Source organism: Gambusia affinis, linkage group LG18, assembly GCF_019740435.1.
Source record: "Gambusia affinis linkage group LG18, SWU_Gaff_1.0, whole genome shotgun sequence".
Taxonomy (NCBI): Eukaryota; Metazoa; Chordata; class Actinopteri; order Cyprinodontiformes; family Poeciliidae; genus Gambusia; species Gambusia affinis.
In genome coordinates, this window is record NC_057885.1 from 24527806 (window position 1) to 24548979 (window position 21174).

Consider the following 21174-nt stretch of genomic DNA (forward strand, 5'->3'; position numbering starts at 1 on the left):
TTCTCCAAAGTGAGACCTCCTGTTTACACACCAGCTTTGTTGTTTTCATGTTATTTTCTGTCTGACCAATTAAAGACACAACAAACAAATATTTCACTGTTCTAACAAACATTCATCAGAATTAGTTTCATATTTTGGATGTTCAAATGATCCGTATAATAAAAATGATTTTGTTTTTTTGCCTCAATCTGTTGGTGATTTTAGTTTGAATGATTTATTTCAGTGTTTTAAATATCACAAATTGTGTTTTTGTCTGTCTGGTTACATAATTTGAAAATATTAAACAGCTGTCCAAATAATACGGCAAGTTAGTTTAACATTTAATCTAAAGCCACGCCTCTCTGTTATTCCCAGTTATGATCAAAATTACATAAATTCAACTAATCAAAATTATTTTCTTACTATTCAAAATTTAAACAAAAATATTTACAAAACTATTATTAATTAATATTATTCATAAAAGTCTCAGGTCAAGTTTTAATATTTGATATTTGATAACTATTCCAGATGTTCATAAATCAAATTGTTCCAGGATGTAAATAAAGAACATCTAGAGCAACTTTCTTTCTTCCCAAAATGAACATTTCAGGAATTTTAAATGAAATTTTTCCTCTGATCCAAACCTGAGTGTTCAGATGAAGAATAATAAAGAATAATAAAGAATAATAAAACCTGCAGCATTAAAACGTTTTAAGATGGAAACATGTTTTCATTTCTCTCATGTGGATCTAAAGTCGACCAACGTTTCACTATGCAGAGGAAAAAGCTTCATCTACACTTTTCTAGTTAAAAACAGCAGATGTTTTAAAATGATCACAAGTTACCAATTATTTCTGTTATTTTTATTTTTTAAAACAAGTTCTCAAACCATCAGAACCAGAACCAGATCTTCCCTGTTCTGGTTGACGTCTTCCGGTTCTTCTGAGGATCTTTGACTCATACAAAAAAAACAACCTCAGTATTTGATCATAAAAAATGATTTATTAATGTAAGTTTGTAAGATTTCACTTTGTAAAGTGGAAGTGATTAAAATTTCTGGTTTGTGGTGAAAAATAACTTTATTATTCATCAGAAAGTCAATTTAATTTTCAGTGCTAAGAATGTTATTTTGATGAGAAACAATTAAATTATTTGCAAATATAATTAGTCTGTGAACATATTTTATATTAAAATGGCGTCGCTATGAAATATCGCCAGAAATCCCAGAAACATTTGTTCCCTAAATGAACCTTATTGATTGTAATTAATGTATTTTATATGTTTAAAGTGTGAACAGATATTATAACAATCTTATTTTTGTCCAAAACTAAACTAGAGAAATCTGGAATAGTCTTTAGATTTCTTTTGACCAATGAGTTTCTCCTGTGAGATCTCAGGTTCAGTCATCCAGATTATTCATTACATAAAGAATTTATTAGTGGAAACACAAAACACCTGCATAATAAAATAGAACCTCACATTTATAGGAACAATAACACTTAAAATAACCAAACTGTTCACATGTTTGTGGTTATTTTTGCAACACAGAATTGTAAATATACATAACCAGTCTGGATAATAAATGCTAAAACAGCTTGCCATAATTTTTTTCCCATTTTTCCCAGCTTGTTTACGGACTGGGAGAAATTTTCTCCGGCTTTCCTGGATTTCCTCTGGGTTCTGGTTGTGAGTAGATCCTGTTTCTGTTTCTCTCCACGGCTGAAGAATCAATTTTATTTGACCGGTCAGAGTTTTGTTTGGCCTCAGTGGGTCAGTTTGCTGGAGTTAGTGACTCCGATGGGCTGAATCAGGTCAAAGGTCATGTTATCAACAGTTTCTACTGTCGGTTTGAATCTTTGAACTCGCTGTGTTTTCCTGTCTGTCTGGGTGATGACAGGAAGTCTCCTGCTCAGGGCAGCTCCAACATGTTGTACTTCGCCAGGAGGCGTTGAGTCCGTGTGTGAACCACCGAGAGCGCGTGGATGATGATGCGCAGCACGGGTGTTGCCTCTTCCTGTTTCTGCACACACACCAGCTGCAGGAAGTACTTTCTGTCAGGAAGTGCGAGGAAGACAATCTCTGCGGCCTGGCGGAGCATCCAGGGATGGTGGGGGGCCAACGCCACCTTATAGGCGTCTCTGGGCAAAGGAAACGAGTCAATATGAGACATAAAGTACAGACCAAAAGTTCGGACACACCTTCTCACTGAATACAATTAGAAAGTGTTCCTCAAACCCTGAACTGAAAGTGCTCTTCGTCATTTTAGTAGGTAAACGCATACGCAATGTATAGCGGACCCTTCGAGACCAACAGAAAGAAAATATGTGAAGGGAAAACATGTCAGACGATGTGGAGACGCTGCCTCCGAACTCATACTAAGATATGATTAACTACTTAGGATGTATGAACAGGTGAATTACAAGGTTCAGGTGACTGTCAGAGTAAAAACATGTAGCAACAAACATGTGACTACATCTTAGCTAGCAGATAAAAGCTACGTTAGCTATGCTAATTTTGCCACTTGGCCTGTAAGTACTACATACAGTAAATATCACTGATATGTATCTTAGTATTTACACAGAGGTGGGTAAAATACTCATACATCGTGATTGGGTAAAAGTTATAATGTACACTGTTTATAAGTTAGATGGGAACGAGACGAGAGCTAGTTCTAAGCTTGTGGCTAGTTTACTGTTGTCATAGCAACTGCCTACGTGACTGTCAAAAGTTCACGGAAGTGTGACGTCACATGAGAACTACGTATGTGATTTTCGATTTCAAGTATTTAGAAGATGATCCTGAGGAACAGTCGCTACCTGCTGAGCTCTCCGGGCGTTTTGAATCGTCCCTCAGCGTCTGGACCCTCAGACAAACCCTCCAGCAGCAGCTTCAGCCAGAGCAGCGAGCGATGCAGCCGCAGCAGCGTCCGGCAGCCTGAATCTGTACGGCGGGAGAAGCTGACCATTCCCGCCTGTTGCTCCGCCTCCACCATGGACCGAACGGATCGATACACCTGTGCAGGAAGTGATCTCAATAAACGTGTCGGGGAAGGCAGTTCTGACACGTTGAAGACAGGAACGTCAGGTCTCACCCCGGTTTTCAATCCGAATGCCGCTGGGGTTTGTAGTCCAGAGGAACCTGCTGATTTAAACTCTGAGCTTCGTTTCAGGGAGAGATGTCGGATCAGTTCGGTCTTTTCTCTCACTTTCTGAGAAAACAAACTGACCATCGTTCCCAGAGATTCCATGAAGCTGAGAACGAAAATAATTTAGGCTTCTGTTGATATTTATGTTTAACTGAAGTTCATGCTATTGGTGTGCACTGCTAGCTAAAATGCTAGTTGTGCTAATCATACAGCTAATGCTAAAGAGCTGGAATAGCATGGTATTTAGCAGAAGCTAATGCTAAATTCAACCATGTGTCAATGACACAGCATGCATTAATAACAGGTCACATTTGATATTACCTGTCCGCTTTGTGCTTCAAGAACGGAATCTTTGGAAAGTAGCTTTCATTCATGGTTTCAGGTTTTACAAGTTTAACCGAATCAACAAAAAAATCTGCATCTTAAAGTTCTGAGAAAGTAAAGGAATATTCCAGAAAGAACACAGACAGAAAGATACCTGACAGGATTCAAGAAAGATTTTTTATAAGTTGTTATAATATAAATTTGTTGTTTTGGTCTTCAGACCTTTAAACACGTAAAGCTTGTTTACCTGAGCAGCTGGTCCCAGCTGAGCAGGTACGGCTCCAGCAGGACGTCCTCGCCGTCCTCAGCCAGGCTGGACCGGAGGAACTGCAGCAGCTTCCGGGCCTGAAACGCCTGTCCAGGACATTCTCTGACAAGGGGCGGAGCTTCGTCTGACTCCGCCCTCTCCTCCAGGATGGGCGGGGCTAGAGGCTACAAAGAAGTTAGTTAACAGTTACTCTAAAACATTGATCATGTTCTTTACATTTGTTTTTGTAGTTCATTTTACTTAATTCACCATCACCATGTAAATATGTTAGTCGTACCGTCTGGATGTAGTTTGTCAAACATGGCTGCCACACTGAACCACAGTCTCTCTGATCACCCTGAGCTGAACAAACAGAAAGAAATCGAATCACTGGCTACTAGGAATAAGCATTACTAATCAATACATTTGATTAGCAAATTTGGTTACTAATGAAATTAGTAAATAACTTTACTAATTTGGACGTTTTCAAAAAAGAAAGTTTTTGCCTCTTAATCTATGTTCTGATGTTCACAAAGAAAGAAAACCAAACAAGCAGTTGCTGTGTTTCAATTAGAATGATGAGGGAAACTTTGTCAATGTTTCACTAAAGTAATATTTCAAATCCCAAATATATTTTTTTTAATTTTCAATTCTTGAAAGGAGAAAATCATTAATCAGAGTAACATCATTTGTAAGCTAATTACAAATTATGCTAATGATAGCAGGTATGCTACACAGAAGCAGCTCAGGAATGATGAAGCATTTGATGTTGACATGCTGATATGTGGGGCCCCAAATGGCAATCAGCTCGGGGCCCCAAAAAGGCTTGGGCCGGCCCTGTAGGACTTCAGAGTTTTATTTCTGCAGCAGAGTTCAACCTGGAGGTGATTACAACCCGGTGTGTCTTTAAATGCTGCTAGCAGTAGGAGGAGCCAACATGGCGGCGCGGCCGGCGTGACGAAGGAAACTTACGGAGCCAGAAGGAGGTGAGGAAGAAGAGGAGAGCGATGGACAGCAGCAGGTAGCGAAGCAGCACCGTCCGCCTGAGGAAAACCATCATCCACTCAACAAACCGCCGTCCTCAGAGTCCGAGTCGCTGCTTCACATGCTTCCTGGCCACTAACACACACCTCTGGGTGACCTTTGAACTTGACCTTTGTCCTCTTCGCCTGGTTTATCTCAAGCAAACACGCATTCAAGCTCTGGGGAATGCGGGAGATTCTCGTTCTGGAGTTCAGATCAGAAACAAACCGACTTTGAGGAGCAGGGATTTGATTTTATTATTTTAATTCCAGGTTATGAGATAAAATAAATAATTCTCACGTTTATAGAGTTATTAACCAGAGTTATTAACTCTACCATCCTCTTCACTCACCGCAACACTTCAAACGTTTTTAACCTGGTTAATAACTATAAACAGGCTGATTAATGAAAACTTCAATGAGTGGAAACATGTTTGCATTTTTGTTTCCACCCCTTTCAAAATAAGAGCATGACTATTTGAAGATCAGTTGAGATGATAACTCAAACTTCAACACAGATTTTGAATTTTATTCACCTGAATATTTGCAAAAGTGCTAAGCTAAAGATTAGCCATTCTGTTAGCATTAGCAGAAGCAGTTATGTTGCAAAATGGCTGCTAATTATGATTAGATTGTGTGAGTTTTTTACTTCAACCTGGTAGAAAATGTCTGCAAACAGTTAAAAATCTTAAATGTCTGTTTTGGTTCACAAAAGCATTTTGTTTTCATGTGAAGCCTGAAAAGATTTGTTTTGGTAAATAGCGCCCCCTTCCTGTTCAGATGTAACAAAACAAAGACGGAGAAAAAGTTGATGAGAAACAAATTTATTGATGGTAAAATCTGACATAAAATCATCTTCAGGATGTCAAACCAGTTTTCCCATCAACACTCTGATTGATTCGTCTTTGGTGTGTAACTCGACACGCCTCACTTTGTGCAAAAGATATTTTTGTGCTTCTTTACTGAGGTAACATTTTAATTCACCTACAGGAAACAAGATGAAGGATTTTCTATCTAACAAGGATCATGGCTTCAGGTTTTCATTTTCATAAGGTGAAAGTATAAATATAAGGATGTTAAAAGAGAAAGTTGTGCTTTCAGAGTTAATATATAAAAATAGAGTAAAAACAAAAAGGGTTTTGCATAAATTAGGTGTTGCTAAGCTAATTCAGTTCAGATGTGCTAACAGGGCTTCAGTGAGGAAGAAAAGGGAAAATCCAGTGGATTAATAATTACTATAACTACCATTACTACCATAACTACGGTCCTCTGTGGGATTTTACCCATCATGCATCTGGAAGGAGGAAACTGGAAACTTTCCTCAGGATCAAAACCTCCTAAAATAAATCCTCTGAATTTCATCAAGTATTTAGAAACTTTCTGTGTCCTGATGTTTCAGTAAACAAACTGTAATTGTGCATTAGGTCTTAAATTTGGGCATTTTAAATAAAAATTGTGCAACTGAGTTCCTGAAAGCTGCATGTCTGTCTGTCTGCCTTGTGGATCTACATTTGGTGTGGATTTAATTTTTTATACATTTTTTCATATTTTGGAAGCTAAAGAAGTAAAATTTTCTCGCGGTTTTCCATCAGTTCATTAAACAGGAATCAGCTGCCATAAAACGAACCTGTTGACTCTATTCCATGTTTCCATCTGATGAAAATATGTTCAGCAAACAAATACTGTTTTAGATGACATTATAGGTGAAAGAAATATAAATATATTCTTTTATCAAACACAGTAAGAAGTAGATTTTGATGAGATTTGGCTGTAAATGAGATAAATTTCCCCTTTTCTGCATCGTTAGACGCAGACGTGGAGGTAAGGACTGTCAGCTGGGATCCTGGAAGCAGAAACTGCTGCTGAGGTCAGGAGAATCCTTCAGCTTTGACCTGAAGGGCGTCACAAAGTCCGGGTCGGGTCTGAAGAACCTGAGAAACAACCAGAACCGGAGAGACGCCCACTGAGAGTTAAATCAGAAACTTCCAATTTAATGGACCTGGGCGACAAAAAGTGAAACTTTTTAAAGATAGAAACATAAATAGAAATTTATCTGCTGAATTATTAACTAATAAAATCCAATATTTTATTGAAACAGTTTTTGTAGAAAAGCGATCTATAAATCCTCCCAAAATAATCAAACAGAAACCAATTGATCTGTGATATATTGATTAATTTAACAGTATTATCTCTGAGTGAAGCTCACCTTCAGGGTACTGAGAATCTCTCCAAACAGGTGCTTTGCTTCCTGAGTATCTGGCTCCTCAAAGTAGTCGGACACAGAAACGTCCACCACGATGGACCTGATGTTGCTGCACACACCTGCGCAGGTGAACAGAACATTAACCCTCCGTCAACAGTCTGAGCCCAGGAAGCAGCAGAGACCAGATCTCACCGTGGAAGTGGAGGATGGCCTGGCCGCTGACCGGCGTGTGGGTCAGGATCAGCGTCTGCAGACTCTTCAGTCCGGCTCTGCAGAGCTCTGTCGCCACCTGAAGGCTCAGGTCGGGAATGCGCTCCAACTCCAGCACCTGCAGGTGAGTGCAGCTGCGCACTTCAAGAAAATATAAAAATAGCAAAAACTGTTTGTTTTGTTTTAAAGTTCGGAATGTCATGTTAAAATATTTTTATTTATGTTAATTTTTTATTAGCGTTCATGGTGAATTTTACAATAAACTGTTAATATTTATTAAAGAAAACATGAAAATGTTGTCTTTATTTACCAACAGTAACCAATCCCTGAGTGTTACAGCCAGCTCCGCCCACACTGAGGCAACGGAGGTGTGGCCAACATCGACCAATCGTCTGCAAGCACCGGTTTCCGAACCGAGTCGGCTGTTGGCTAAAACCAGAAAACAAGAATGTGAGATAATGAGATAAAAGATCATGTAAAATAACATTTTGAGCATTAAATATCACTTTTTATAACTTTCCATAAGCACTGTTTACATAATTATTCTAATCTAGCTTTTTAGTTAGCATTGCTAATCCTAAAGCACTCATAAACAGTTTCACTATCAACAGGGTATTTAGCAGAAGCTATCGCTAAAATGCTACAGTGCTAAAGTTAGCAAAAGTGCTGACCTAAAAAGTAGCTCGTCTGTTAGCGCACTAGCAGCTGTTTAACTGTGGTCAGTATAAATTTTATAAATTTTTAAATATTATAAATAAAATTACTTTTATTGAAAAAGCAAAGCAAAAATAAACATAGTAGTAAATGTTTTTACATTTAAGATTTGCTTTCTATTCCTCTTTAGTAGCTATCAGCTCACTGCCTCACCTGGGATGCGCCGGCGCGACCTGCAGGCTGCAGATGTTCCTGCAGCCAGCGCCCAGAGCCCACAGAACCTCCTGACCGACCGGATCTGAGGAGCTCCTGCAGGTAGAGGGACAGTCAGGTGAACATTCAGAGCGCCAGGTGAGCCTTGGAGCAGCTGGAGCCTCTTCTTTCCCACCTGTATGTGAGCGTCTGCAGGTTCCTGCAGTAGCAGCTGGCCATCCACAGCGTCCTGTCGGTGAGGATGTGGGGACACTGGGAGACGGAGAGGTGGAGCAGACTGCCCCCTGCTGACCGCAGCAGCGCCTCCACGCCCGGCTCCACGCTGCCTCTGAGGCAGAGCACACCTTCAGACCTTTAAATGGTCTGAACTCAGAAAACTGATGGACTAAAACCGTTTCCATGGCAACGTACACATTCTTCCACTCACTTAGAGGTAAGAATATGTTTAAACTTTCTCTGAGTGTTAATCCCTCTGAGATGCAGCTGCGTGTGAGTGGGTGTGTGTGTGTGTGTGTGTGTGTGTGTGTGTGTGTGTGTGTGTGTGTGTGTGTGTGTGATACCGAGTGTTTTTGTGGTAATCCTCTCGCGTCTCATCGGACCGGCGGCTTCGCGGCTTCAGGTTGTTGAGGATGACAATCTGAGTTTGAGTACACCACTGAGAAAGAGTCTGCAAGAACTAAACACACAAAATAAAACTTTAATCCAGACACCAATGGAGAAAAATATATTTAAAAGCTCAAAAGGTGCTTCAGACTCTGAAATTCAGTTCAAACATCATCTGGGAGAGAAATGAGCCTGAATGCAGTTAGCTAAATAATTAGCTAAATAATTAGCTAAAGTTAGCTAAATAATTAGCTAAATAATTAGCTAAATAATTAGCTAAAGTTAGCTAAATAATTAGCTAACTGATATTACTTTGATAAATTGTCAGAATATTCTCCAGTAACAGGTCTGAATGAATAATTTCAAAAGGTGGAGAGGACAGTGAAGCCGCTGTACCTCGGCCGACACTCGAGCGTTCTCCAGTCGGAGGCGAGTCCAGACCGCCGGGTGCCTAGCAACAAACCGCCAATCACAGCACACCTCAGCCGCCAGCAGCAGCGAGCGAACATCCAGATACGGGAAGACGCAAAAAAGCCCCGCCCTCATCCTCAGGGTGTCCGCCCCCGGCGTCCTGTTGGCATGACAACGGGAGGGGGTGGAGCCAATGGAGGAGGGCGTGTCTGGGTGATGAAGGCAACAGGAAGAGGAAGAAGAGCAGATAAGAGGAGACAACACCTGTAACAGGCAGTGGGAGGCAGAGGAGAGTCTTTACCTGATCCAGGTGTGTACTTCCTGGCCAGAATGAGGCGCCTCATCTCACCGCTGCTCCACAGGCCTTCCTCCTCTTCCTCCTCCTCCTCTTCCTCAGTGCTGTGGTGTCGAATGTTTCTTTTGCTCCAGGTTCTTCCCCATCCTTCCTCACCGACCCTGGAAGGAGAAAATCATTCTGATTCTCTGAAGTTCACACCAGTTAAAATGCCACCGTGTTGTTACAGCACTAACAACACGTAATGTAACAGAAGCTAATGCTAAAGCAACATACCAACACTGCTGATAGCAGAAGCTAATGCTAAAGCAACATACCAACACTGCAGATAGCAGAAGCTAATGCTAAAGCTATATACCAACACTGCATATAGCAGAAGCTAATGCTAAAGCTATATACGAACACTGCATGCGTAAACAGTGTGTACCCATTTCAAAATAAGAGCATGAATATGAATGTGCAGCTGTTTGAAGAATTGTTAGTCGTTAACCAAAACTGAACAACTGAAAGGTTAGAAAGCAGAAAAGTAAATTGACGCTTTATAATTTATCTGGAATAATTGAGTAGTGCGATAAATTTGATCAAACTTAACAAGAATGCTAAAGTGCTAAACATGATATTAGCTGCGCTTGCTAATATCATGTCATATTAACATGTTTTACAATAATTGTGTCTTTCCATCTTTACTTGAAGCTTCCAGATTAAATTTTCTGCTGTTTTTCTGAAGAAATGGAGCTAATTTACATTTTGGCTAAAACATCAAACACGTTAAAAGACTTAAAGTTTATGCAGCGGGCTCAACAATAATGGTTTCTGGAAACATTTGGAGTCTGAATCCTTTGGGAAATTGATTATCATGATCCTTTATCAATAATAAATTCTTCACTTTTTCAGTTTCTTCTGTTTTTCTTGCTCTGCTTTGCTTCAGGGAGACACTAGTGAATGTTTTCTAAATGTTTATTGAATATTTTCTTGATGTTTTCTTGATGTTTTCTGAATGTTTTCTGGAGGTTTTCCTCCTACCAGACTCTCTCCCTCCGCCTGAATCCCTCTCTGTCCGGTGCGGTCCAGTGTGCAGCGCAGTGAGACGGGTGGAAGTGGACCAGTCCTCCCTCACAGTCCCAGCCCCCCGAGCCCAGAGACAAAGTCCGCATCTGGTCACTCAGGCCGCTGGAAAACACAAACTCACCATTTTAAGAAATAATCTGAAATTCTGTCAAAGACGTGAAGACAGGATTTTACTGGTTACCTGTAATGATACTGGTTGTGTGTCGGCTCTCCCAGTCTGTAGGAACTGGAGACGCTGTAGCTCCTCTGAAGCAGAAAGGTCACAAAACGTCACAAAATATTATCAAGTATTTCTAGTTTCTTGTGTAAATATCTTAGTTCACTTTAAATAAGACAAAACTAACTTGGAAGGTAATTTTCAGTAAGATGTAGGAGTTTATTTTAGGGCTATAATTTCTTAATATTGATGGAAAACTGGCAGATTATTTTATTTAGAACATGAGAAAAGTGTCTTGTTGTAAGGGAATACTTTAATTAGGAATTATTGATTTAAATCAAACTCTTACATCTTGCTGAAAAGTGACCTGAAAGTTAGTTTGTCTTATTTCAGGTTTATTAAGATATTTGCACTAAAGATGACTGTAAATATTTGTTTTTTTTTTTTGCAGTGTATTTTCTGTGTAATCCCAGTAAAACCAGAACTTTTAGCGCCTCCCACCCTGTTGCCGAGGCTTTCCTGCATCTTGTAGGTGATGATGTCATCGGTGCTGCCGTCCAGGCTGCGTCCGGCCCGTCCGGGTTCAGGTGAGTAAACCTCGGAGGGCGAGTACGGCTCGCCGTATTCGAACCTGCTGTGAGTGACGTGGTTGTTGCTGAGCAGCAGCAGCTGGCGTTCTGCCCGGTCCGCTCGCTCCAGCAGCGCCTCGATGAAAACCTGCCGTAAAACCAGACGACTCCTTCAGCCTGAGGCCAAACGCCTCACATCCGCCCAAATTAAAGGGAATCTGCTGCTAATTTCAGGGTTTTAATGCTCTTCATCTGTTTCTTATCTGAAATTATTTAACCTTAAAGGTAAAAAACAAACACATTTCAAACCCTGCAGCTCTAATAACTACAAAACAGAAACAGCAGATTATAAATGATCTGCTGTTTGTATGAAGATTAGATTATGATGAAGATTATATATGATTCATATAGAGATGAATGTGAATGTTGGAGAGGAAAACCAAGCATTTTAGCACATCTAATCTAATCTAATCTAATCTAATCTAATATAATCTAATCTAATCTAATCTAATCTAATCTAATCTAATCTGACCACTGTGTTAAACTCTCCCAGTCAGTCACCTGCAGTCTGGATTTGGCCTCAGCTTCTTTTTCTGCCGTCCGTCTCAGAAAAAGCTCGATGTCCGCCATCTCCCTGAAATTTTATTCAAAATCAATGAAAAACTTCAGAGACGTTAATAAAAACTGCTGGATTTTGGTTGGTTTGTTTTTCATTCAGTGGGTAGAAAATCCAGACATTTTACTCAAGTAAGAGCAGAAATACTTCAGAATAAAATTACTGAAGTACAGCGTAGTAAAAGTACATTTTTAAAAAAAGTTACTAAAGTAAATGTAACTAGTTACTATCCAACTCTGAGTTACACGAACAGAGCAACATTTGAAGAATCAGTGAAGCTGATGTTAGTTAAACTACTGGGAGGAAACTGGAGCCACTGGGAGGAAACTGGAGCCACTGGGAGGAAACTGGAGCCACTGGGAGGAAACTGGAGCTACTGGGAGGAAACTGGAGCCACTGGGAGGAAACTGGAGCCACTGGGAGGAAACTGGAGCTACTGGGAGGAAACTGGAGCCACTGGGAGGAAACTGGAGCTACTGGGAGGAAACTGGAGCCACTGGGAGGAAACTGGAGCCACTGGGAGGAAACTGGAGCTACTGGGAGGAAACTGGAGCCACTGGGAGGAAACTGGAGCTACTGGGAGGAAACTGGAGCCACTGGGAGGAAACTGGAGCCAGTGGTTTGACTTCAGACTCAGCCTGCGGGCTGCTGAGTCTTGCTGTCATCCTGCATCCATCATCACATGAAGCCGCGCAGCAAAGCGTGTCAGACTGATGCAAAGCAAACATGGCGTGTTCTCCATCTGACAGCCACTCTGCTCTTCAGTCCAGAAAAGAACCTGACCTTCATTAACCGCTTTGGGCTTTAATTGTTTAGAACCACATGATGTATATTCAAGCTGCTGGATTAAATGAACCTGCCCACATTTACACAGTGAGGCGTTCAAACCGAAGCCTCAGGCTGGTATTTTTAGCTTCTGTTGTTTACATTCTGTCTGTTTTCAGGAAAAGCTTCAGTGTGAGGCATCAGCAGTTTGTTAGACTCTTTGATGAGATGGAAAACAAACAAACAAACAAACAAACAAACCGTAACCCCATCAAAAGAAAAGGAAAGGCCTGAAGGATACTGACTGGTGTCGCTCACTCAGCTCTCTCTCTTTCTCTGCCAGGTTCGTCTTCAGACGCTCCATCATCTCCATGGCGACCGACACCTGCAAGCAGGAAACTGCAATATTAACTGAACAGGAACAAAATGTGTTTTAGAAAAGAAGATTACATAATTAATTTAATGCCTGAATGATTTCGTTAACAGGAACTAATCCGCTAACAGCAGAGCTAACTGTTAGCTTACCGCTTTAGAGCTTTTGCTAACTTTGAAATTGTTTAGCACACTTAACGTCCCTAAGTTAGTTAATTATGATTAAATCTAAATTTTGAATCTTCAGTTTGTGAAACATTTACTTAATTTTAAGTACATTTTCACTGATCCATAAATTTGCTAACAGTGGATCCAGTTTTTAGCATAACACTTTTCCTAACTTCTACAATGTTTAGCGCGCTAACTTTCAGTTGTTATAATCAACTGTTTAGAGATCTGCAGTTGCTTCTGCTAGACATTTACATTCATGCTTTTACTTTGAAATGTGATAAACATTCTTCTGCTAATCTGCTAATCCGCTAAGCTAATTTTTAAGTTAGCACATTAATGCTTTTGCTAACTTTGAAAATGTTTAGCATGGTTATTGTCCCCTAAATAAATTTCTCTGGATACATTTTAAATGCTAGTTAGCAGTTTTGTTTCCTGTTTTCTCTCATTGTTTTCACCAAAAACTTTATTTAAAACAAAAAGCATTACATGAACAATATAAAATGCGGACTGTAGAAAATAAAATATAAACAAAAGAAATTATTTTGTCAAAATTGATCAACTGATGAGAGGAATTGACTGATCAAGGTGTTTTTAAAGTACCGAGCAGCTCCACCCACCTGTCTGGACAGGTACGCCGCCTTCTCCTCCACCTCCTTCTTCTCCCTCCACAGTCTCTCCCTCTCTCTCCTCTTCCTCTCAAGCTCCGCCTTCTTCCTCTGTAGCTCCGCCCTCAGCCGCCCGACGCGCCGGTTCACCTTCTCCTCCACCTCTGCAAACGTCCGGGCGATTTTCCGGTCCAGTCCCAAACCCAGCCGCTCCTCCAGGCCGATGTCCACCGTCAGCCTGAAGTCCAGGACGCCCGAAGCCCCCGGAACCAGAGAGCCGGGCCGGGCCAGAGCGGTGCAGGGCTCCTGCCCGGGCCGGACCCGGTCCGGTGGGCCGAAGATTCCCCGGAGCAGCTGGACGGAGGCCGAGGAGGAGGCGAGGTCCAGGCAGGCCAGCGGCAGAGGGAAACCCTGAGCCTCCATGTTCAGAGGAGACGCTTCGCTTTGGGTCGCTGCTGGTCCAGGAAGAGGCAGGAGAGCCGGTCCAGAACCCCGGGCCTGGACCAGAACCGCAGATTACGGCTAAAGAATGAGTTTAAACGAGCTAAACAGTAAAAATATATCAAAATGTTCTACAAATGTGGAATCCCTGAAACCTTCCAATCAGACTAAACCTCTCTTAAAACAGTCAGTCTGTAAACAGATCAGAAATAAATAGTGAAAACATCCAGGAAGGAGTAAAAATAAGACCAGACGGATCACTCAAAAACTGTACTCAAGTAAGAGCAACATAGTTTAAAATATTTTTTAAACTATGTTGTAAAAGTAAAAAGCAGCCAGACAAGAAATTACTCCTCCAGTTTTCGGTTTAGAGAGAAAAATATAAAAATATGATTATTGCAACACGACTCACTGCCGCTAATTTACTAATCCGCTTATATTGTTTAACGTTAATTTACTTGACTGTTTTCTAAACTTTCAGTTTGAAAATTTACTTAAAGAGAGGAGAGAAAAAATATGAATCATGCAAATTCAACATATAGAACAAATTTAAATTTATCACTCTATCAATCGATTTGTTGACAGTTTGAAGTTCTGAAGCAACGAGTTCACTTACATTTTCTTACAGTAAACTCCACTTGTTTTGTTTTACAGTGTATAATAACCCTTTTTTTTTCAGTTTAGGTTGAATTTCCCCGTCAGCATTAACTCACCTGCGACAGCACCAGCAGGGTCTCGTAGGTGTGTCTGCTGACCAGGTGAGCCCGGAGCTCAACCACAGACGGGAAGCGGTTCCGGTCGCCGCAGCGGGGGCAGAAGTAGGGCAGCGGCGAGGAAGAGGAGGAGGAGGAAGAAGACATGATCACCGAGGAGCAGCGGGACCTGGAGCCGGAGGAAAACTGGGTCAGGCTCTCCGAGCTGCTGGTATTGATTAGTGACGGATCAGAGAGGATGCTGGGGGTTCTGAGGCCCGAGTGGGTTCCTGCCGGGACCACGGCGCGGCGGCGCGGCGGCTTCCACGCTGATGGCCGCGCGGGCAGAGCAGCGTCAGCATGCATGGATGAGCAGGAATAAAGGAGCGTCTGGCCCGGAGGCTGAACCGCCACATCCCTCCAGATAATCAGAGATTCACTTTCATTCACCATCACTCTGTATTTCTACACATTCTGGGTCATTTTAAGGTTTTCGTACATTAAAAAATCAAAAAACAACATTTTTAATTTAACTCTACAAAATGAGTTTAATGCTTTTATTTGCTATAATTATTAGAGCTGTTCTAGAAATTATGTTTTTTATGTGTTTTCCAGGCACAGAGTGACATTTTGTAGCAAACTGTTTCCTTCAGTTCTTATAAATATCCTATATATGTAAAATATTACTTAAAAGAAATTTGGCTTTGTAATTTGATGCCTCTGTCTCTTTAAAAACTCCTGCTCTGTCTGAAGCTCCGCCTTCAGGAAGTCATCCCAACATGGCTCCTCTATTAACCCTTTAAAGCTTTTAGCAGCGTTTCACTGCAGTAGCTCCTAAAATGACCTCAGCAGCTCCTCCAGCTGTTTGCTAATTGCTGCTGGCTAGTCTGAAGGAGCTGAGTGGGGGAGGAGCTCCATCTCGAAGGCGGGGCTAGGTCCACCCAGCCGTTTCACACACTTGGGCCAAAATAGTTAAAATTACAGGCAAGAAACACTAAAAAAAATAAATTAAAAAGCAGAAATATTTTTGATAATTATAAAAAAAAATTCATTCTTACATTCATCAATAAACCACAAAAAGCAGTTTGATTTTTGTGGCCAATATTTCCTACGTTTCTATGTAAATGTTTCTATACTTTCAGGTCCAGATTCAATTTCTGGTCTATTTTTAGTAATTATAAAGGCTTATGGATAACTCTGATTCTATTTCTGTCCTGATCAACAGATGTTTGAGTTGTAGTTTGTGTTTCTTCGTGTTTATTTCTGGGTTTATTATTGCTCCAATGGTTTTGCCATATTCAGTTTATTAATGCAATTATTTGAATAAAATGAATAAATTAAATATAAACGGCACCTTTTTACCTTCTAAAGAGCCAGGAGGAAACATTTATTGAACCATCTATTATTATCTATCATTATTATATGGTTGACCCGTATTCAGTCCGGTTCTGTCCGGTTCTGTCTGAGCGGAGGGATCCGACTAGATGCTGGAGTTGGATAATGGTCCCAGTTCTCTGACGCCGGTCCACTGGGTTTCTGTAGTCGCTTCAGTACCGTCATGATGTCACCACTGATCCAGAACCTCAGACTGGATCTGGATCCAGTAAATTTCTCATTTCCACCACCAACCGGTCGGCATGAGGTCCAAAACTAATTGGCTCCATCTGAGGGTCGAACTACAGAGAGTTTGTTGCTCAGTCAAAAATTAACAGCAACATTTTGGGTTATTTAGTTTGTCATAAAGACAAAATGCTCATTAATTTTTCTACGTGAGATTTTCACCAACTTAGTGATTTATTCTCTTAAAATGTTGCTTAGAGCAACTAAGATAAAACAATATTTAGCTTACAAACAATATTTACTGTTTAGCTTTAAATTTATATTTAGTTTAAAGATAAATATCTAGCTTGGTGCTAAATATTTGGCTTGTTAACTAAATGTTTAGTTTAGAGGTAAATATTTACTGTGATACTAAATATTTAGTTTGAAATTCTGAAAATAAATTCACAATTTGCAATAAATATGAATTTAAATAAATTAATATTTATTTAATATTAATGGTGAAACTGTGACTCTTTCATCTTATCACAATAAGACAATAATCTAAATTATTGTTAATATTTTATTGTTATTTTAAGCTCTACATGAATCTTCAGGTTCTTTGTGTAACGGACATTTTCCTCAGAATAATTTAAATATAATTCCAGGATTTCAGGCAAATTCCACATTTAATAAACAGATTAAATAATTATTATTATTTTAGTTACAAGATAACATTTTATTGTAATATTTATATCTATAGTTAATTTAATGAGATTCAAACTGAAATGACTCAAAGTTTGGATGAAAATCTTCAGCTGATTGATCGATTGATTGATCCCTGATTGATTGACTGGAACATGAAGTTAATTTAGAGAAACTTTCTCCCCTCGGGGACATTAAAGTTGGGAACTGATCCCCCAAGTTAACAGCAATCGATACCTCTGATTATTGATCAGCTGCTGGTCCGTCGCTGCGTCACTCTCTCCTCGCCTCCTTTTCAACCGAACCCGTCGCCATGGTTTCCTGCTCTTGGTCGTCTGGGCTTTTCGGACCGTCCGTACCGGCAGTGGCTCTCGGAGCTGCAGGATGGATCAAAACAGAACCGGATGCACCACCGCCCCGCGCGCACCGTCACAGCGAGCAGCCGCCGCGTGCTCCTGATGACGTAGGAGCCGCGTGACGTGTCACTGCTGATAAATCAGGCTTGTTTACGCGATTTTAGTGTTTTCCCCTGTTTTTATTATTATTAATGTGATGATAATAATAATAATAATAATAATAATAATAATAATAATAATAATAATAATAATAATAATAATAATAATAATAATAATAATAATAATAATAATCATAATAATAATAATAATCATAATAATCATAATCATAGTAGTAGTTATGTTGTGTCCTTTTTTATTTCAATTTGTTTTGTAATTATTATTTTAATAATAATAATAAAATCTCTTCCCAGATGTTTCCAGCTGGTTAAAGGTCAGTTGACTGTCTGTCTTTCTTGAAGTTTTACTTAGTGAAGAATCATTCTGTTGGCTGTAGAATCACATCCAAAAAATTATTTTAAGTTTAAAGAAGCTTCATTAGATTGTTTCTTCAGGAGTGAAGTCTTGTGCAATGAGTGTCCAAACTCTCACTACGTTTTCCAGGATTTTCCATTTTCATCTCCTCTGTGATCCATGAAAACTGACTGATATTAGCCTAAATAAATCAAGTCTATCTGAAGAAGTCCCTCAAATCATAAAGAATCTCAGAACATGTAAAAATCAGCAGCAGGAAGTGAAGCAGCTGAAGAAGAGCAGCAGCAGAGTTCATCCTGTGATGAAGAGGAGAAGAGGTTTGAACATCTGGATCTCAGTATAAAGTTTCATCAGAACCACCTGGTTATGATCGGAGTCACATTTCCTGTTTACACAACCAACAAACCGACATGTTAAAAATATTCACAGTTTGTTTATCAAATATGAAGTTTGTTGTTTTTTTCTCTAAAGAGTTGGTTTTAACTGAATTTTAAAGTTCAGTATCATTTAAAATCAACATCATGGTGTAATATTATTTCCTTATTAAAAACAAACCTGGAGTTTTGATTTGATTCCTTCACGCATGTTTAAGAAATCCTTCAGTCTCCATGGCAACCATTCAGCTGTACACAGTGTCTTGGTCGGACCTAGCTCCGCCTTCGAGACGCAGCTCCTCCCACTCTCAGCTCCTTCAGACTAGCCAGCAGCAGTTAGCAAACCCTAGCTGCTTCTCGGAGCAGCGCTGGTAAAAACGTTGCTACAGGGCTGATGGAGGAGCCATGTTGGGACGACTTCCTGGAGGCGGAGCTTCAGAACGAGCAGGAGGAGTTTTTGAATGTAGAATGTAGAGTTTAGATGACGTTCCTCAGGGCGCTGTATCGGGTCTTAAGCTTTTTATGTTACTGACAGGAGGCAGGAAGTTCCTGATTTATGTCTCCATCTTTATCTAAGTGGTACAACGTTTAAAATTATTTTAAAAACATCAGCAGTTGGTTTTCATGTGAAAATCAAAGCTGTTTCAGGTTTTTATTTACAGTTATCGTTCCTTCAGTTGGAAAAAATGTATTTCCTTCTGCTCAACATAAATGAGCTGATGCTTTAGAGATTAATTCAGAGGAAAGTTCTGAAACTCATTTGGACGCTTCTCAGATTTTTAAAATGTATTTTCAGTTTTTTTCTTGTATTGATTCGTCTCATTTTGTTTATTTTAACAACAGTATTATTTTGAAAATGAAGATTTGGAATCTCTACTAAATGTACATGTACTGATAAAATAAAGATGAAAGTAATCCCTGACCAGTGTTAGTGATGGATGATGTTCAAGGATGCATCAAAGACAGGAGATCAAAGCCTCATTCATTGACTGATTTTAATGTTTTGCACTGGAGAAATATTGAAATCTCTTCCTGCTTTCTTTGAGGAACATTGTTTTTAATCAGTTCACTCATTTTTAAATATTTGATGACGAGGCTGAATGTTTTTGATTTTAAGAAATGTTCATTTTACTGCTTTAAAGCCAAATCCAGGACAAAATCCTCTATTTTAAACAGCAAATATTGAAAAAACTGTAAGAAAAGGGAGAATTTTTAAAACATTTATGGCATATTTTGTTCTCTAAGAATGTTTTGTTAAATGGAGCAACATGAGATGTAAATGTACTTTATTTGTTAGATTTACTTGTGCTTCTCTACTCTAAATGATGCTGTGACCTCTGACCTTCAGCATTAGCTTCATTATCTCATTGGACTCTAAGATATAGTTATGTTTTAAACTGTAGATGAGTTGCAGTTCCAGCATTTGGCCACAGGGTGGAGTCAGAGTCCATGAACAGAAAAACAGCTCAACCTGAGCAGAAGTCAGTCTCACCATCATCATCATCATCATCATCATCATCATCATCATCATCATCATCATCATCATCATCATCATCATCATCATCATCATCATCATCATCATCATCATCATCAGAGCTGCAGTGATGAAGGTTTCTAAATCTCTTACCTTCAGAGACTCACCTGCGAAAACATCAAAATAACTCAAACTCAGCGGCGACGTGGGTGAAACGTCGTTGCCATGGAAACTCGGCCTTCGCAGTTCATACCGCCTGACAAACTGTTAATGGAATCGTTTGTTGCTAGGCAACAGCAGCCTGTAAATGGCTGGACGGAGGTTCTCTGATGAAGACGACCGCAGCCGATGAAGGAGCCGTTTGAAAATGTTTCTCTCCTCGATCCTCTGAAATATTCAGAAATATTTACATTTGAACTCGTTTGATCCTCATTTCTGGATCTTTCACTCAGACTCCCCTTATATTTAATCTCCAACGTAAAATCAACAACGACTTATAGTTTTGTTCCCAGAAATGGCGGGATCTCCATGGCAACCGGCGGCCCACTCTTTGCTGAGCCTCCACCGTTCCTGTCTCTTCTAGTTTAAGGTGATGATTAAAATCTTCACTCAGCTGAAGACAAATACAAAAGAGGATATTTCTACCAATTGTAGATTAATCTTAGAAAGTTTATTGAAAACCTGGAAATAAAAACATTTTCGACTTTTGAAACTCAGAAATGTTCAAGTTTTTTAATTCTAATTTTTGATGTTGACCTTAAAATATCTGAGTTTTTTCTAACAAAATTTCACAAATTTATTTTCATTGAAATTGACTTAATCTAATTTCTATCTAGAATGAAATTATTTATGTTAAAACATCAGGGAAAAGCTTTAACATAAATAAAGTTCACAGCTCTCTTCAGAATAAGTTTGTGTTCAAACAACAGGCAATGTGACCAAAATTAGATTTTTTTTTGTCAATCCACATATTTTAAAAATATCTTTCAGCTCTATTTGCCTTCTTTGTGTTTCAATTCGAAACACAAAGTTCGAATCTGGTCGTCGTCATCAGGTCTTGCTTATGAGTGAATCTGAATTCATGATTCAGAGTTGAATCATGAATTATCAACGGAGCTGTGATGTTTTCACAGATTGCCAGATTGTTGTGAAAACATTTTTGTCTCCTTTAGTTAAAGCTGCAGTAACTTTTATAAATTTTTTTTTTTTTTTTTTTTTTTTTTACATTTTTGGGGAAAACTTCTCCATGTTTTGAGACAGACAACCTGTGAAAAGGTGGATCTCCTCTGCCTTCTGCCAGTGCTAACTAGACAGAACCAATCAGAGCCAGGAGGCGGGTCTTACTGCTGTCAATCACCCTCAACCCCTGATCTTCCTGCAGCTCTGATCTGATCCGATGATGTCGAATAGTCTATACTGTAGAGCATTAGATGGAGTCCCTCAGGGCTCTGAGTTGGTCAATGCAGTTTTACTGGAAACGTCTTGATATTAAA

At 39.6% G+C, this 21174-nt stretch overlaps 2 protein-coding genes across 4 annotated transcripts; both read right to left on the reverse strand.

Annotated features, from left to right (window-relative positions):
* Window positions 1-1305: 1305 nt before the first annotated feature.
* On the reverse strand, window positions 1306-4833 carry LOC122820833 (ceramide-1-phosphate transfer protein-like). The gene is made up of 6 exons (XM_044098462.1): window positions 4668-4833; window positions 3994-4058; window positions 3696-3880; window positions 3071-3230; window positions 2796-2992; window positions 1306-2117 (listed from the first exon to the last, which is right to left on the reverse strand). The coding sequence occupies exons 1-6, from the start codon at window positions 4753-4755 to the stop codon at window positions 1889-1891; spliced, it is 924 nt and encodes a 307-aa protein (XP_043954397.1). The 5' UTR covers window positions 4756-4833; the 3' UTR covers window positions 1306-1888.
* Window positions 4834-6430: 1597 nt separating this feature from the next.
* LOC122820800 (F-box only protein 41-like) lies at window positions 6431-17464 on the reverse strand. Of its 3 annotated transcripts, XM_044098415.1 has the most exons (17): window positions 17244-17464; window positions 14784-14952; window positions 13642-14127; window positions 12787-12866; window positions 11662-11734; window positions 11033-11248; window positions 10556-10620; window positions 10330-10476; window positions 9313-9467; window positions 8997-9220; window positions 8558-8673; window positions 8173-8349; window positions 7998-8093; window positions 7441-7559; window positions 7113-7271; window positions 6924-7039; window positions 6431-6648 (listed from the first exon to the last, which is right to left on the reverse strand). In XM_044098415.1, the coding sequence occupies exons 2-17, from the start codon at window positions 14928-14930 to the stop codon at window positions 6586-6588; spliced, it is 2439 nt and encodes an 812-aa protein (XP_043954350.1). In that variant the 5' UTR covers window positions 14931-14952; window positions 17244-17464; the 3' UTR covers window positions 6431-6585. The 3 variants fall into 3 exon arrangements, with proteins under 3 accessions (XP_043954350.1, XP_043954348.1, XP_043954349.1); XM_044098413.1 differs by lacking the exon at window positions 17244-17464 and having other exon boundaries at window positions 14784-16053; XM_044098414.1 differs by lacking the exon at window positions 17244-17464 and having other exon boundaries at window positions 8173-8325; window positions 14784-16052.
* Between the last annotated feature and the right edge of the window lie 3710 nt (window positions 17465-21174).